Source organism: Lepidochelys kempii, chromosome 28 (assembly GCF_965140285.1).
Source record: "Lepidochelys kempii isolate rLepKem1 chromosome 28, rLepKem1.hap1, whole genome shotgun sequence".
Taxonomy (NCBI): domain Eukaryota; kingdom Metazoa; phylum Chordata; order Testudines; family Cheloniidae; genus Lepidochelys; species Lepidochelys kempii.
In genome coordinates, this window is record NC_136407.1 from 5,405,109 (window position 1) to 5,419,853 (window position 14,745).

The 14,745-nt window shown below is 45.2% G+C and overlaps 1 protein-coding gene across 4 annotated transcripts in view; it reads right to left on the reverse strand.

Moving 5' to 3' along the window:
• LOC140904228 (uncharacterized) overlaps nucleotides 1-14,745 on the reverse strand; it is a 34,854-nt gene that overhangs the window by 12,751 nt on the left and 7,358 nt on the right. For 2 of the 4 annotated variants that reach the window (XM_073326661.2, XM_073326660.2), the window contains exons 2-3: nucleotides 10,013-10,095; nucleotides 7,299-7,425 (exon numbers count right to left, since the gene is read on the reverse strand). The exons of 1 other annotated variant lie outside the window; for it this stretch is intronic. In XM_073326661.2, the coding sequence (XP_073182762.1) occupies nucleotides 7,299-7,425; nucleotides 10,013-10,095 (210 nt within the window). The remainder of the gene's footprint in view (nucleotides 1-7,298; nucleotides 7,426-10,012; nucleotides 10,096-14,745) is intronic. One more of the 4 variants, XM_073326662.2, reaches the window with a different exon arrangement.

Genomic DNA, 14,745 nt, shown 5'->3' on the forward strand with positions numbered 1-14,745 from the left:
AGCCTCTCCTCATAAGTCGTGTGTTCTAGTCCCCTAATCATTTTTGTTGCCCTCTGCTGGACTCTCTCCAATTTTTCCACATCCTTCTTGTAGTGTGGGGCCCAAAACTGGACACCGTACTCCAGATGAGGCCTCACCAATGTCGAATAGAGGGGAACAATCACGTCCCTCGATCTGCTGGCAATGCCTGTAGTTATACATCCCAAAATGCCATTGGCCTTCTTGGCAACAAGGGCACACTGTTGACTCATATCCAGCTTCTCATCCACTGTAACCCCTAGGTCCTTTTCTGCAGAACTGCTGCCGAGCCATTCGGTCCCTAGTCTGTAGCAGCGAAAGGGTTTCTTCCGTCCTAAGTGCAGGACTCTGCACTTGTCCTTGTTCAAGCTCATCAGATTTCTTTTGGCCCAATCCTCTAATTTGTCTAGGGCCCTCTGTATCCTATCCCTACCCTCTAGCGTATCTTCCACTCCTCCCAGTTTAGTGTCATCTGCAAATTTGCTGAGAGTGCAATCCACACCATCCTCCAGATCATTTATGAAGATATTGAACAAAACTGGCCCCAGGACCGACCCTTGGGGCACTCCACTTGATACCGGCTGCCAAACAGACATGGAGCCATTGATCGCTACCTGTTGAGCCCGACAATCTAGCCAACTTTCTATCCACCTTATAGTCCATTCATCCAGCCCGCCCATACTTCTTGTATGGATTGTGCTGGTGAAACCCGCATTTCTGTATTGTTTTATCTTTACGACCCCCACTTTTTTATTTTTAATTTGTCTGGTTCTCTAATTGTTTCTGTCTGCTGTATAATTAATTTTGCTAGGTGTCAGTTAATTAGGGTAGTGGGATATAATTGGTTAGATAATTATGTTACCATATGTTAGGATTGGTTAGTTAAATTTCAATAAAATGATTGGTTAAGGTATAGCTGAGAATATTATTATATAAACTGGGGTCAAACAGGAAGTGGAGGGGAAACTGGAATCATGTTTGCTAAGGATGGGGGGGAACGGGACTGGGGAACAGGGACACAGGCAAGGGGGACACAGAGCTAGGAAGGAGGATGTGGGGTAAATGATCTGCGGTGTCACAGCTGGAAAGGAAACACCGGGGAACAGACTATATTGGAGTATAGAGAGAAGCCCGACTGGTGTGAAGAGCTTCGGAATATGCTTGCTTGGAAATGAACCCCAATAAACATTGCATTGTCTGTGCTTCAGATTTCTGGTCTTTTGCTGTTTCCTGTCTGTGTGACAAGAACCAGGAAAGAGAGAGAGTGAAGGGAAATCCCTCTAACAAAATTGACATGACGTGATAACCAAGAGGTAAGCTTTTAAGGAAGGTTTTAGTACACTTTGGAAACGATCAGGGATTCCCATGAGGACTGATGAGGGGGCGATGGTAAATACGCATTTAGATCCTTTGCTTGTTTTATATCTTTTCCCACACTATCATGGATCCATAGGATCTGTGCAATGCCCTGGATTTTAAACAGTCCTTGGGAGGCGCCCCTTGAGTGCGCTAGACCCCCAAGGGGTCCCACTCTTCCACAAGGATAGGCCATATAGCTTCAACACATGAGACTGAGCATCTGGCTTCAAGACTCCTATTTCAACCTGTGAGCTCTGCCAGCAGGTCCAACTGAATTACACTCCTCTTCAGAGACCGTTCCTCATTCATGCTTCAATGCACCTCAGCAAGTTTTTGCTGTGACACTGGGCAGACTGTTAAACGTAGCAGGGTTTATTAGTCAACTGAAACACAGCATTGGAAATTGTCCTTAGATGAGGACAGAGAAGCAAAGATGACAATATAGTCCAGACTGGCCAAGGCCCTTGTGCCATGCTGCTGTTGAAAACAGTTTGGTTTCCTTTCAATGTGCCTGTCCATTTGTCTTTGCTGCGGTAGAGCTCCCTGCATCTGCGAGCCCAGTTCTTCCTGCTCCCCAAAACACAACGAGTCCATGTATGCTTCACTCAGCCAAGCAGAGATCCTCCCGTGGACAGGTGACAATTATTCCCTTGCCTCTGTCGGGTATTCCACTGATGTAGGTTGGTCCCAGCCCATCCTTAATGAGCCATTCATATCACCCCATGACAGCTACGTGACAAAACGCCTCATGTCTCCTGCTCTGTCTAATCATAGCAATACTAATCACAGAGGGAAACTGAGGTGTGTATTGGCATCATACAAGTATTACCAAAATTCCCACCTCTATCACACACACACTGCTCACAGCCCTTGGAGAGAAACCAAAGCACAGGAACAGGATGTTAGTCCAGTGAACACAGTGGAGGATAAGTTGCAATCCTCAAACCCTGGTCAAAAAGGAGAGGCATGTGGGTCCCTACCCACAGAGAGGGGCTGGCTAGAGTCCTGATACCGGAGAGGGCATTCCTTGAGCAGAGCATGGAGGCAGGTCAAAGGCTTAGCTACCCCAGAACTGTGACATCGCAAAAGAACATTTTGGGGAATGAGGAAATCTAGTGACTCAGTTTAATGGGAGGGAGATGTGTATTGTAGAAAAGGCTAGAGAATTAAACACTAAAATTCAGGAGCAACAGCCTCTAATTTTTCTGAAAAAGGAGAATGTAAGAAACAAGAACTGGGCCACACAACCTCAGGGAGAGGTAGAGGCTCAGGGATCCAAGGAGCCTGGAGGGAAGACAGCTTGTGGCTACTGCAGATGGGGAGAGGAGGACAAGGCTCTCCCCAAATTCACTTCTGTTGATCCCGACCTGATTTTATGATCTATGACCCAGTCTAAGGTCTTGTGGGTAATTTAATACCTTTTATACCTCGCTAGAGGTAAAATGTCATTATCAGAATATTGCTTATTAGCTTGGAACATGCATGGAGGAGCAAGGAGGTGAACATAAATAAATGGGTTATTAAGCTTACTACAGTTAAGGGCCTGTTATATTAGGTTGAGGCTTTGTGGAAGTAGTTATATTAAAGTATGGGATTTACCTGAATAGGCCTAAGGAGAGAATCCCAGGTCAGATACTTTGCACCCACATTTTGAGAGACTAACGAGTAACCACAAACAGGTGCAATACACCACAGGATTCTGAAAGAAGGAAGTTTGGCATGGGCTTTATCAATTAGGTTGCTATGCAGTATCTCAGCAGTAGGACCACATTCATATATTGGAATTATTAATAAATAAGTGATTTAAATCATGAGTATTAATGCTCGATACTTAATGATGGACTTCCCAAAGGCCACATATGGGTTGGGGCAGCTATGGACATTATTGTAACCGCAGTAAAGGAGCAGATATGGTATATAGCTGTACTATTACCATTAAGAAGCGGATAAAATACCTCTCCTAGTAACCATTTTTTCATTTTGTCAGGTCCCAAAGACAGTGTAAACTGAACCAGGACCTCCCTTCTGATGGGCTCCCTTGCCCATCCATCTTTGTTTCCAATGGTGTCCATAACTTGCAAGTATGCAGAGTGCAAGATCTTCTTTACTATACTTATCTTAGTCTAACTGTTATGTGCATTGATCCTTGCCCACAATTTCAATTATAGCTGTCTGTATTAAATCAAGTTCTGTGTCTTTCACCAAATTTCAACTTCTCAATTAACTTTGAGTAGCCAGGTACAGGGGCAAGCTGTACCCCAATATGTAACCTTAGAGGTGTAAAAATTGTCACTCTGTGACACCATCAACAGTGTCCGTTTGTGCTGGGTAGTGGCCCTGCTATGGGAGGGAGGAATGCAGCAAGGACTCAGGATCGATGGCCAGGGTCGCCGTGCATAGAGATGGGGAGGTTATATGGGGAGGGGGGTAATGAGTGAGAGAGGGAGGTCAAGGGTTGCATTAAGGAGGTTGTCTAAGGGCTGCATTAAGGAGGCTGTGTTGGTGAGTATCTGAGTGTTTGTTGTGGGGACAGTTTGGCAGTTTGACCATGTGCTTGAGTGGTGGTTTGAAAAGTGTGAATAGGGAGTGCTTTGTTCCAGGCGAGCCTTGAGTGGGCCTGACTGTATAAAAGCCAGTCAGCAGCAAACAGCTGAGCAGCTAACAGAGGGAGTTTGCCTGGGAGTTTGCCCGGGGAGAGCCCACTGAGGCTTACATCTCACCGGCTTCTCTGAGTAGTTACTACAACTTCTGAGTGAACTCGTAGAAGAAAGAGAATATGGATGGGGGGCGTTCAGCTGTTGTGACCTGCACTGGATGTGCCATGTTTGTCTTTCTTCCACAGGACAGAAGCTACTTTATCTGTACAAAGTGCAAGCTGGTCTCCATTTCAAGGTCTGGAACAACAGGTATCGACCCTGCGTTGCATAAGAGAAACTGAAGATTTCCTGGACAGACGTCAGGATATGCTTCTACGGACACAATGTTCTGAAGATTCAGAGCAGGCTGTGCAGCGGGGACAGGAGGACGGTGAAGAAATTTGGCAGCATGTGACCTCCAGAAGAAGAAAGGGGAGCATCCATGTACCAGCAACGAAGATACAGGTAAGTAACCGTTTCCATGTTATCTCCACAGGTACTAATGCGGAGAGTGGACTAGATGATACATCTGAGGGAAGGGAACAGAAGGAGACTCCGCCGACTGGAAGGCATGAGATGCACTGTCCTAGGTTTGGGGGTTCCACGACCACCGCTCCCAAGAGAAGGAGGCGGGTGGTGGTGGTCGGCGACTCTCTCCTCAGGGGGACTGAGTCAGCTCCCAGACTACTGCACTGGGCAGCACAGCATGGGGAGGAGGTGGCCAGCCCTCTGTGAAGGAAGAAGTGGTTCGGGATTATTTAGAAAAACTGGACGTGCACAAGTCCATGGGGCCTGATGCGTTGCATCCAAGAGTGCTAAAGCAGTTGGCTGATGTGATTGCGAAGCCATTGTCCTTTATCTTTGAAAACTCATGGCGATCGGGGGAAGTCCTGGAAGACTGGAAAAAGGCTAATGTAGTGCCCATCTTTAAAAAAGGGAAGGAGGAGGATCCTGGGAACTACAGGCCGGTCAGCCTCACCTCAGTCCCCGGAAAAATCATGGAGCATGTCCTCAGGGAATCAATTCAGAAGCACTTAGACGAGAGGAAAGTGATCAGGAACAGTCAGCATGGATTCACCAAGGGAAAGTCATGCCTGACTAATCTAATTGCCTTATATGATGAGATAACTGGTTCTGTGGGTGAAGGGAAAGCAGTGGATGTCTTATTCCTCGACTTTAGCAAAGCTTTTGACACGGTCTCCCACAGTATTCTTGTCAGCAAGTTAAAGAAGTATGGGCTGGATGGATGCACTACAAGGTGGGTAGAAAGCTGGCTAGATGGTCGGGCTCAACGGGTAGTGATCAATGGCTCCATGTCTAGTTGGCAGCCGGTATCAAGGGTCGGTCCTGGGGCCGGTTTTGTTCAATATCTTCATAAATGATTTGGAGGATAGTGTGGATTGCACCCTCAGCAAGTTTGCAGATGACACTAAACTGGGAGGAGAGGTAGATACGCTGGAGGGTAGGGGTAGGATACAGAGGGCCCTAGACAAATTGGAGGATTGGGACAAAAGAAATCTGATGAGGTTCAACAAGGACAAGTGCAGAGTCCTGCACTTAGGACGGAAGAATCCAATGCACCGCTACAGACTAGGGACCAAATGGCTCTGCAGAAAAGGACCTAGGGGTGACAGTGGACGAGAAGCTGGATATGAGTCAACAGTGTGCCCTTGTTGGCAAGAAGGCCAATGGCATTTTGATATGTATAAGTGGGGGCATTGCCAGCCGATCGAGGGACGTGATCTTTCCCCTCTATTTGACATAGGTGAGGCCTCATCTGGAGTACTGTGTCCAGTTTTGGGCCCCATATTACAGGAAGGATGTGGAAAAATTGGAGAGAGTCCAGCAGAGGGCAACAAAAATGATTAGGGGACTGGAACACATGACTTATGAGGAGAGGCTGAGGGAACTGGGATTGTTTAGTCTGCAGAAGAGAAGAATGAGGGGGGATTTGATAGCTGCTTTCAACTACCTGAAAGGGGGTTCCAAAGAGGATGGCTCTAGACTGTTCTCAGTGGTAGCAGATGACAGAACAAGGAGTAATGGTCTCAAGTTGCAGTGGGGGAAGTTTAGGTTGGATATTAGGAAAAACTTTTTCATTAGGAGGGTGGTGAAACACTGGAATCTGTTAGCTAGGGAGGTGGTGGAATCTCCTTCCTTAGATATTTTTAAGGTTAGGCTTGACAAAGCCCTGGCTGGGATGATTTAGTTGGGGATTGGTCCTGCTTTGAGCAGGGGGTTGGACTAGAGGACCTCCTGAGGTCCCTTCCAACCCTGATATTCTATGATTCTAAGGAGTTAAAATAATAATATTTGGGGAAAATATGTATAATGAAGTGAAACTGAACGGAAATAAAACTGGAGTGCAGGCTCTAAAGCAACAAGGCCTGGGTAGGGATTCGAGGCTAAAGGTCTGGGATCCCCCACAGATTTAGATCCCCAAACCTCTTCTCCCTCCCACCGACCCACCCAGTCTACTTCCTGGGTGCCTTCCTCCACACTCCCCTCCCCTTCTTCCCATTACTCTCAGCTGGCACCACCTCCCAGCACTTTTGGAGCTTCTTGTGTTCCCTCCTCGTCTCTCACTGCCTCATCCCTCCCTACTACTTCTTAGCTCTAATCCTGCACACACCCTCCCCATGTCCTGGCACCCCAGAATTATCTACTCCCCCCCTTCTCCTCCCTTTCTACGACTCTGTTCTCCCTTCACCCATGGGCTCCTGAATGGCAACATTATATATTCTCCTATCAAAAAAGGAGCTCATCTGACAGTCACAGAAGCCATACATGAGTCATACACCTATTTATTCAATTTAGAATTCTACAGGTGGCATATTTTCCTCTTAAAATGAGGAAAAGGCATGAAAGCTCTTGTTATTAATGTACCCAATAAGGTTACATTTAATACAATTTTAAAATGACTGACTGCACCAAAAAGGCACATGTCCAAAAATTATTCTAGTGGATGGGAGATAAAGCAAAAAAAGGGGGGCAAGGAAACTTGTTAAAACTTGTATGACAAATAAAAGTATAAAGTTATTACTACTCAGGTTCTTTAGAGACCCCACAGCTTCTACTAACAGAGCGGGGGAGGGATAGCTCAGTGGTTTGAGCATTGGCCTGCTAAACCCAGGGTTATGATTTCAGTCCTTGAGGGGGCCATTTAGGGATCCGGGGCAAAAATTGGGGATTGGTCCTTCTTTGAGCAGGGGGTAGGACTAGATGACCTCCTGAGGTCCCTTCCAACCCCAATATTCTATGATTCTAAGGGACAGGACTCCGTACCCAGCAAGACCACCGTCTCGTAGTTCTTCTGCATGACATCCCTGTAGAGGGCTCTCTGAGCGGGGTCCAGCAGAGCCCACTCTTCTCTGGTGAAATACACAGCCACCTCCTCAAAAGACACTGGCCCCTGAAAGAGCAAGAGTCCAACACTCAGTGCCTGCTGCCACACTCACAGCTCCACTATTCACGGAACAGCAGCACCAGGTAAATGGAAGCTCCAGGATGCACATGTTAACAGAGTCCCACCCCACCTTGCTTAGAGCAACCAGAAGGCACCAGAGGGTAGAAAGAGAGAAACTCTGAGTCCCCCAGCTGACAGACGGAGGTAGGATCTTCACAGTTATCACATACCAATTTTCCACAATTCTGGCTAGTAGGTAAGGGAAGCTATCAGAAATCAATGACTAATCAATGAAAATAAAAAGGAAGTTTTTTAAAAGCACATTAAGTACAAAATTAATCTTAACAATGGTAGTGGTAAATTACTAGACGGAAATGGCAGAAGTATCAAAAATAATGCAAAAGAGGTAAAAGTGTTCAATAAATATATCTATTATGGATTTGGAGAAAAAGAGATGATGTACTCATTTCATAAGATATTGACGATGACACTCTTTCCTTTTCAACGAGAACATTAAACAGCAGCTATTAAAGTTAGACATGTTTAAATCAGCATGTCCATTTAACTTCTATCCAAGAGTTTTAAAAGACCTGGTAGAGGAGCCTGATGGACTGTTAATGTTGATTTTAATTAGGACTTGGAACACTGGCAAAATTCCAGAAGACTGGAATAAAGCTAATGCTGTGCCAATATTTAATAAGCGTAAAAGAGATGACCCAGCTAATTACAAGAGTGTCAGTCTGACATCAATACTGGGCAAGAGAATGGAGCAGCTGATACTGGATTTCATTAATAAAGTAGTAAAGGAGGGTAACATAATTAGTACCCATTAACAAAGGTTTAGAGAAAATAGATCCTACCAAACTAACTGGATATCCCTATTGGATGAGATCAAAAGTTTGGTTGCAACTAAATTGTTGATGTAATATACCTAGACTTCTGTAAGGTGTATGACTTGGTTCAGCACAATATTTTGACTAAAAAACTAGAAAGATACAAAATAAACATGGCATACATTAAAAAGATTAAAAATGCTGATTGTAAATGGGGAACCACTGTCGAGTGGATTTATTTCTAGCGGGTTCCTGCAAAGATTGGTTCTTGACCCTGTGCTATTTAACATTCTTATCAATGACCTAGAAGAGAATATAAAATCATCACTGATAAAGTTTGCAGTTGCCACAAAGATTAAGGGTGGTGGTAACTAATGAAGTGTCAGTAGATTCAGGCTCCATCACTGGCAGTCTGGGAAGTTTTCCCAGCCCTGGCTGGAGGGTTATTTCCTGTTCCACAAAGAGGGGAAGTTCCATTCCCAACTCCAGTGCCTTGAAATTAGGCCCTATCTGACATTACATCCCATATTCAGCGAAGTGGTATGATTATAATATGATTAGGACATAATTATGATGCATTTTGTGCAAGATGAGTCATGTATGATGTCATTGAAAAGTTATGATTTGCTGAATATGATTATCCTATTTGTGTGCATGGATCACGTTTGTATCTGAAGTTATGGATATTGACTATGTAGCTGTATTTCAAATGTGCTTACTCTGGGTAACACCCACAACTAGCCTTTCAGGTACAACAATGAAGAAGCCAGACAGTGCTGATGGCTCATCAGCAAAGACAATGGACCGTGGAAGAGCTTAGCCTTCCTGTGAATGTTTCAGCCAGCCTATAAGTCATGGCTACTATGACTCGGCAGGGCATGTGTACAGACCACATGACACTGAACTCCATTTTGGTACCTGTATTTTTCCACAAACTGGACTCAGTTTGGAATAAAGGGCTCCCGCCGTATAGAAAAGCTATATAAGGTGGAGTGTGACATCATCTCTTGGCCTCATTCCCCACACTAGAGAACTCCTAGAAACACCGGAGGAACAAAGACTGAACTGGGGGAAGCGCTGGTTTCAGGGTAAAGGGATTTCTAGCTTGTGTATCGAAACTTGGTGGACTGTTTGTACGATCAGTCAGGGTGAGAAACTGCTAATTCAAATTCTATCCATCTAGTATGTTAGCAAATAACCAAAAACTCAAACTAAGCCTAAGTAATCTTCTTTGATTTGTTTGCTATCACTTAGAACCTATCTTTCTGTCATTAATAAACTTGTTTTATGCTTTATCCCTGTGCACTATAAGATGGTATAATTCTGAATTTATATAACAGCAGGTGTGCAAGGTTGGGGAGCTGGGAAATTGGCTGTTGTCTTCTATCTGTCCTCGAGTGGCTTAGGTAAAGCACTCTGGTAGCTTAGTTGGATGTATGGCACCACCTACTGTTGGGTGATAAGAGGGCCTGGAGAGGCTGGCTGAATCTCCAGCAAAGCAATGCGAGAAGGGCCAGCCCAGCTTGAGTTAGAGGGCACAGCGGTTCCCAAAAGCCCCCAGATTGCACCCCAGGGGTGACAACCCATCACATCCTAGATTACACAAGTCTTAGCAGGTTTGTCACATCCTGTCCCCTCCCTTTCTCCACCCTAGATATTTCCTGCCTCCCATCAGCTCTAGCAGCTCCAACCCTCCTATGCATTTACTGGTCCTCTCCCTCCAAGCAGAACCCATCACCAGCTCCCTGATAATCCCTTACCTGAGCCAGCTCCATTGCAGCCACTTCCTTCTCCCTGGGTGGATGGGATAAACTGGAGCAAAACCTGGACATTATTTTGTAGCCTGCCAGGGCGAGAAGGGCAATGTGAGAGAATTCAGATGTGGCTCTTTTCCATTCAACAAGCCGATTCCCCCTAGAATTTTCCCCTGCTAAAGGACATTTTAGGTTCTGCCACACTGTGAAGCACAGAGTGACCTTATTCCAGTACAGGCCTAGCCCTCTCCCACCAGGATGAAACTCTCCCAGTAACAGAGTCTCTCCATTACATTTATAAAGTTTGTGGATGATACCAAGCTGTGAGAGCTTGCAAGTGCTTTGGAGGATAGGATTAAAATTCAAAATGATCTGGACAAATTGGAGAAATGGTCTGAAGTAAATAGGATGAAATTCAATAAGGACAAATGCAAAGTACTCCACTTAGGAAGGAACAATCAGTTGCACACACACAAAATGGGAAATGACTGCCTAGGAAGGAGTACTGCAGAAAGGGATCTGGGGGTCATGGTGCATCACAAGCTAAATAGGAGTCAACAGTGTAATGCTGTTGCAAAAAAAGCAAACATCATTCTGGCATGTATTAGCAGGAGTATTGTAAGCAAGACACGAGAAGTAATTCATCCATTCTACTCCACGTTGATTAGGCCTCAGCTGGAGTACTATGTCCAGTTCTGGGCACCACATTTCAGGAAAGATGTGGACAAATTGGAGAAAGTCCAGAGAACAACAACAAAAATGATTACAGATCTAGAAAACATGACCTATGAGAGAAGATTGAAAAAATTGGGTTTGTTTAGTCTGGAGAAGAGAACACAGAGAGGACACGATCACAGTTTTCAAGTACATAATAGGTTGTTTCAAGGAGGGAGAAAATTTGTTCTTCTTAACCTCTGAGGATAGGATAAGAAGCAACGAGCTTAAACTGCAGCAAGGGCGGTTTAGGCTGGACATCAGGAAAACTTCCTAACTGTCAGAGTGGTTAAGCATTGGAATAAATTGCATAGGGAAGTTATGGAATCTTTCTCATTGGGGATTTTTAAGAGCAGACTGAACAAAACACCTTTCAGGGATGGTCTAGATAATACTTAGTTTTCTGCCTTGAGTACAGGGGACTGGACTAGATGACCTCTCAGGGTCCCTTCCAATTCTATGAACCAAAGGGCAGAGAAGAGGAGAATAAAAGGAGTCACTTTGGGGGATTCTCCCCGTCATTGTCCTAAGAAAACTGTTTCAGGTTTACCCTTGTTTGCTGACAGTCAGCTCTTTCGCTGTTCCACCTGGTACCCCGAGAGAGGAAGAAAGTGCCCTGAGGTCTCAGCCAGAGGGTTGAGCTCTGACACACTAGAAAGATAAACCCCCATAGCACCCCAGGGGGAGGGGGCAACTGGACTCAGAAAGGTGCACCCCAGAAGGCCTGAGGCCCAGAAGTTTGGCACCAGTTTGATGGACTCGATAGTCTCTCAATCGGGCCTACCAGCAGCGTGGCACATGGAGTAGATACAAGGTGGCCTGGGGAGCAGGAAGCAGGCAGCATCCCAGACAGCACACAGAGAAGGAAAATGGAGAGGGGACGGGAGGCTCTGCAGTTGTCCTGAAGGCTCTGCAGAGAACTCAGCAGTTGTCCTGAAGGCCATTGGTAGAAAGTAGTCCTCTCCCTGGTCTACAGGGGTCAGACAGTGACACAGAGATCCCTTGGCAAAGGGTCACTTGGTCTTTGCCAGCAGCTCTCACCTGAGACCTGACAAACCCATCACAGCAAACGCATCCCTTGGAGGATGATTGTGTGAGGTGTCTACAGAGAGCTCATAACTGGTCAAGATCATAATGACTGAGAGATCAATGTATGAGTCATATGTAAGGAAGAAAGCATTTATACTGAAAATCTACTTTACAGACTTGGAATAGAAAATCAACCACGAAAGGTAACGGGCCCCGGGATTGGCCCATCCGCCAAAGAGGGAGTCGTCACTCCTGACTAGTCAGCTGGCAAGGTAACGCAAGGCTCATGTGACCAGCCCTGCTCCATCCCAAACCATCAACGGAAAACCATCGGGGCACCACCAAACAACTGAAATTGTGGTTGGGGGGGAGCTTAAGGTAACACAAATGTAATCATCCAAAATATGAATAGTTTAAAGGTACATGTTACACATGTATGGGGTGGAGGAACAGGCCAGAGTGTATAGGGGAGGGGGCCTGTTTGGAGAAGGGACAGACTGGGAAGAGCTAGGGCTGGACCAGGGACAGGAGGCCCAGCTGGAAGTAGCAGTGAGGGGGCCCAGCTCATTGTGTACCTCAGGCTACATCACCAAGGTGGCATGTGCCATACCCTACACTGCTGCCTGTAATACATGTGTGCAGCAGCCTAGGACAGGAGACAGCTACTGGCTTCTACAGAGCTAAGAGAGGGCTGGAGGAGATGGACAAGAAGGGGAGGCGGAACAGGAAATTGTGGTAGGAGGAGGAGAGAGAGACATTTGAAAGCATGACCATTATTCCCATTCCACTGTAACAAAAAGTACAGGAGAGGGGAGCAGCATTTCAGAATCACCCATTAAAAATCCCTCCCTTTGATATCCTCTGACCAACATGGCTACAACAACTCTTTTCCCTTTGTACCCCTCCCCCTCTGAACTCCCCCCCAGCTGAGACTGTCCCACGTGATGGGAAAACAAGGGTTCAGTCCTGGAACTGGATTGGGTCTTGCCAGCACTAACGGGTGTAAAAGCCTTTATGCGTTAATGACAGCAGCAGCTCTAGGACTCGGAGACATAGTACAAAATAATAGACTCACCAGAAATCTGAAACGGCCACTTCATAACTCATAGAATCTTATTTATCTATTGACGTATGGGAATAACCAATAAGAAAAACAACCCAGTGAAGTTGATACCGTGTGGGAAAGGGCTCACCTGACTTTACAAATTGGTATAATCTAATCTGGAACTTTACACAGAAAAATGCCCTAGTCGTAGCCTTATGGCTATTTGCCTGGTGTCACAACAGGGCAGAATTAAGGTGGGGTGCCTTAGCTCTGAATTTCCATCCCCTAGTATATTGCAATTGCTATTAAGTGGGTTTGGCAAAATTCATTTTCTCTATTTATTTTTTTTAATTTCAGTTGATGATATCAATATTTATTTTTAAGCCCTTTTTCAATGTCATCAGACAACAATTATGTAATTACAGTAAATGTTGAGATTCAAAAAAAAACAAATCTTTATAACTGTTCAAACACAAATAGTTAGTGTCACATGCAAAACATACAGTGTAAATATCCTTAAATCAAACTCTGCTTTCTCCAGAAGGTTAGATGGAGGCTACCAGGGTTGAACATGGCCCTACAGAGCGTGGGGAGAAAACTCCCTCTCAGCCTCTCCTCTCTCTCACCTCCCAGAGTCAGTGACTCTGATAAATCGTTCCCTGAAATCTATAGAGCCCAAGTATGTGAGCCAGTGATTAACACAGGTGCCTTGGGGGCTGCAGCACCACCCCCTGCCTGGGTGAGGGGGATGAAGAACTGTAGTAGAAACGGATTAGGCTGGGAGTGGGCACAGCTGATGTGGGACTGGGAACAAAGTTGACCAAGAGGCCAGAACTCATGGGGGGGGGGGGGGTTGGGACTAGAAGTCAACAGGACTGGGCAGAGGCACTTCTGTGTATTTTCCCCATTTACAATCCTTCCATGTATTTAATTTAGAAACTTTTCATTCACAATTAAACACATTGGAGATAAGCTGTATTGATGCATTTTCACTTACAGTGGCACAGTTTTAAATGGATGCTTATTCAGATGCATATGCAACACAAATCAGTCAATAATTGGTGTGCTTTCATTAATTAACTTGACCATGTGCTGTGCATCGCTTTTAAAAAAGAGATGGTGTGAAGGAGTGTCAAAATTTCAGGCATTAAGAAATGGAAATTAGGTGTCAGTTCACTTCTCATGCGTTTATCTCATAATTTTAATTTCAGTTTTGAATCAATGTTAATACCATGTTGTTTTAATAGCATTAGAGTCTATTTGTATAATTGTTTGCAACATTTCATTGGATATTGTGAACCTGCAGTCTTAACCTTTTATTTTGAGATTACTAAATACAATCCAGCGCACCACGCCTGAAAGTCTGCCAGGCCTGGCCGGTGACATCCTCCCTAGAGAGTAAAAACTTGACGAGCCCTTTCACCCTAAAAAGCGCTTTTGGCTCTTTGACATTGTTTTACCCATCCCATCAGAAAATGCTATAGGTAACCAGGTACTTACAGCATACCTTCACTAGGTATCGTTCTACCAGCTATGTGCCAAAATTCAAATGGTTCTGTTTCTTTCATTCAGATTTACAATTATTATATCCCATTTAAAAACTGGAACTGAAATAACCAAAGCAAGTTAAGAAGAGAGTGACATCGGACACAGGCGGGGGTAAAACAATAAAGGGAAAGAACTAACTTTTTATGCAAAAAGGAACATCCCAAACTATCAGAGCCTCAGATCCCTGTCCAACTGAATCCACCCCAGCCAGGCATATAAAGCTGGGCTCCTGAAAAATCATCAGTCCCATCTGGCAGTGAATGCTGCTTGTTCCAGATGGAGGTACGGCATGTGAATCTGGTCTACTGACATGCTGCTTTGGTACGGAAGGCACCACGGCCACAGGGAGCAGAGACATGGACTCCTACAAAACAAAATCCCAGCTACACCTCCAACATCCCCT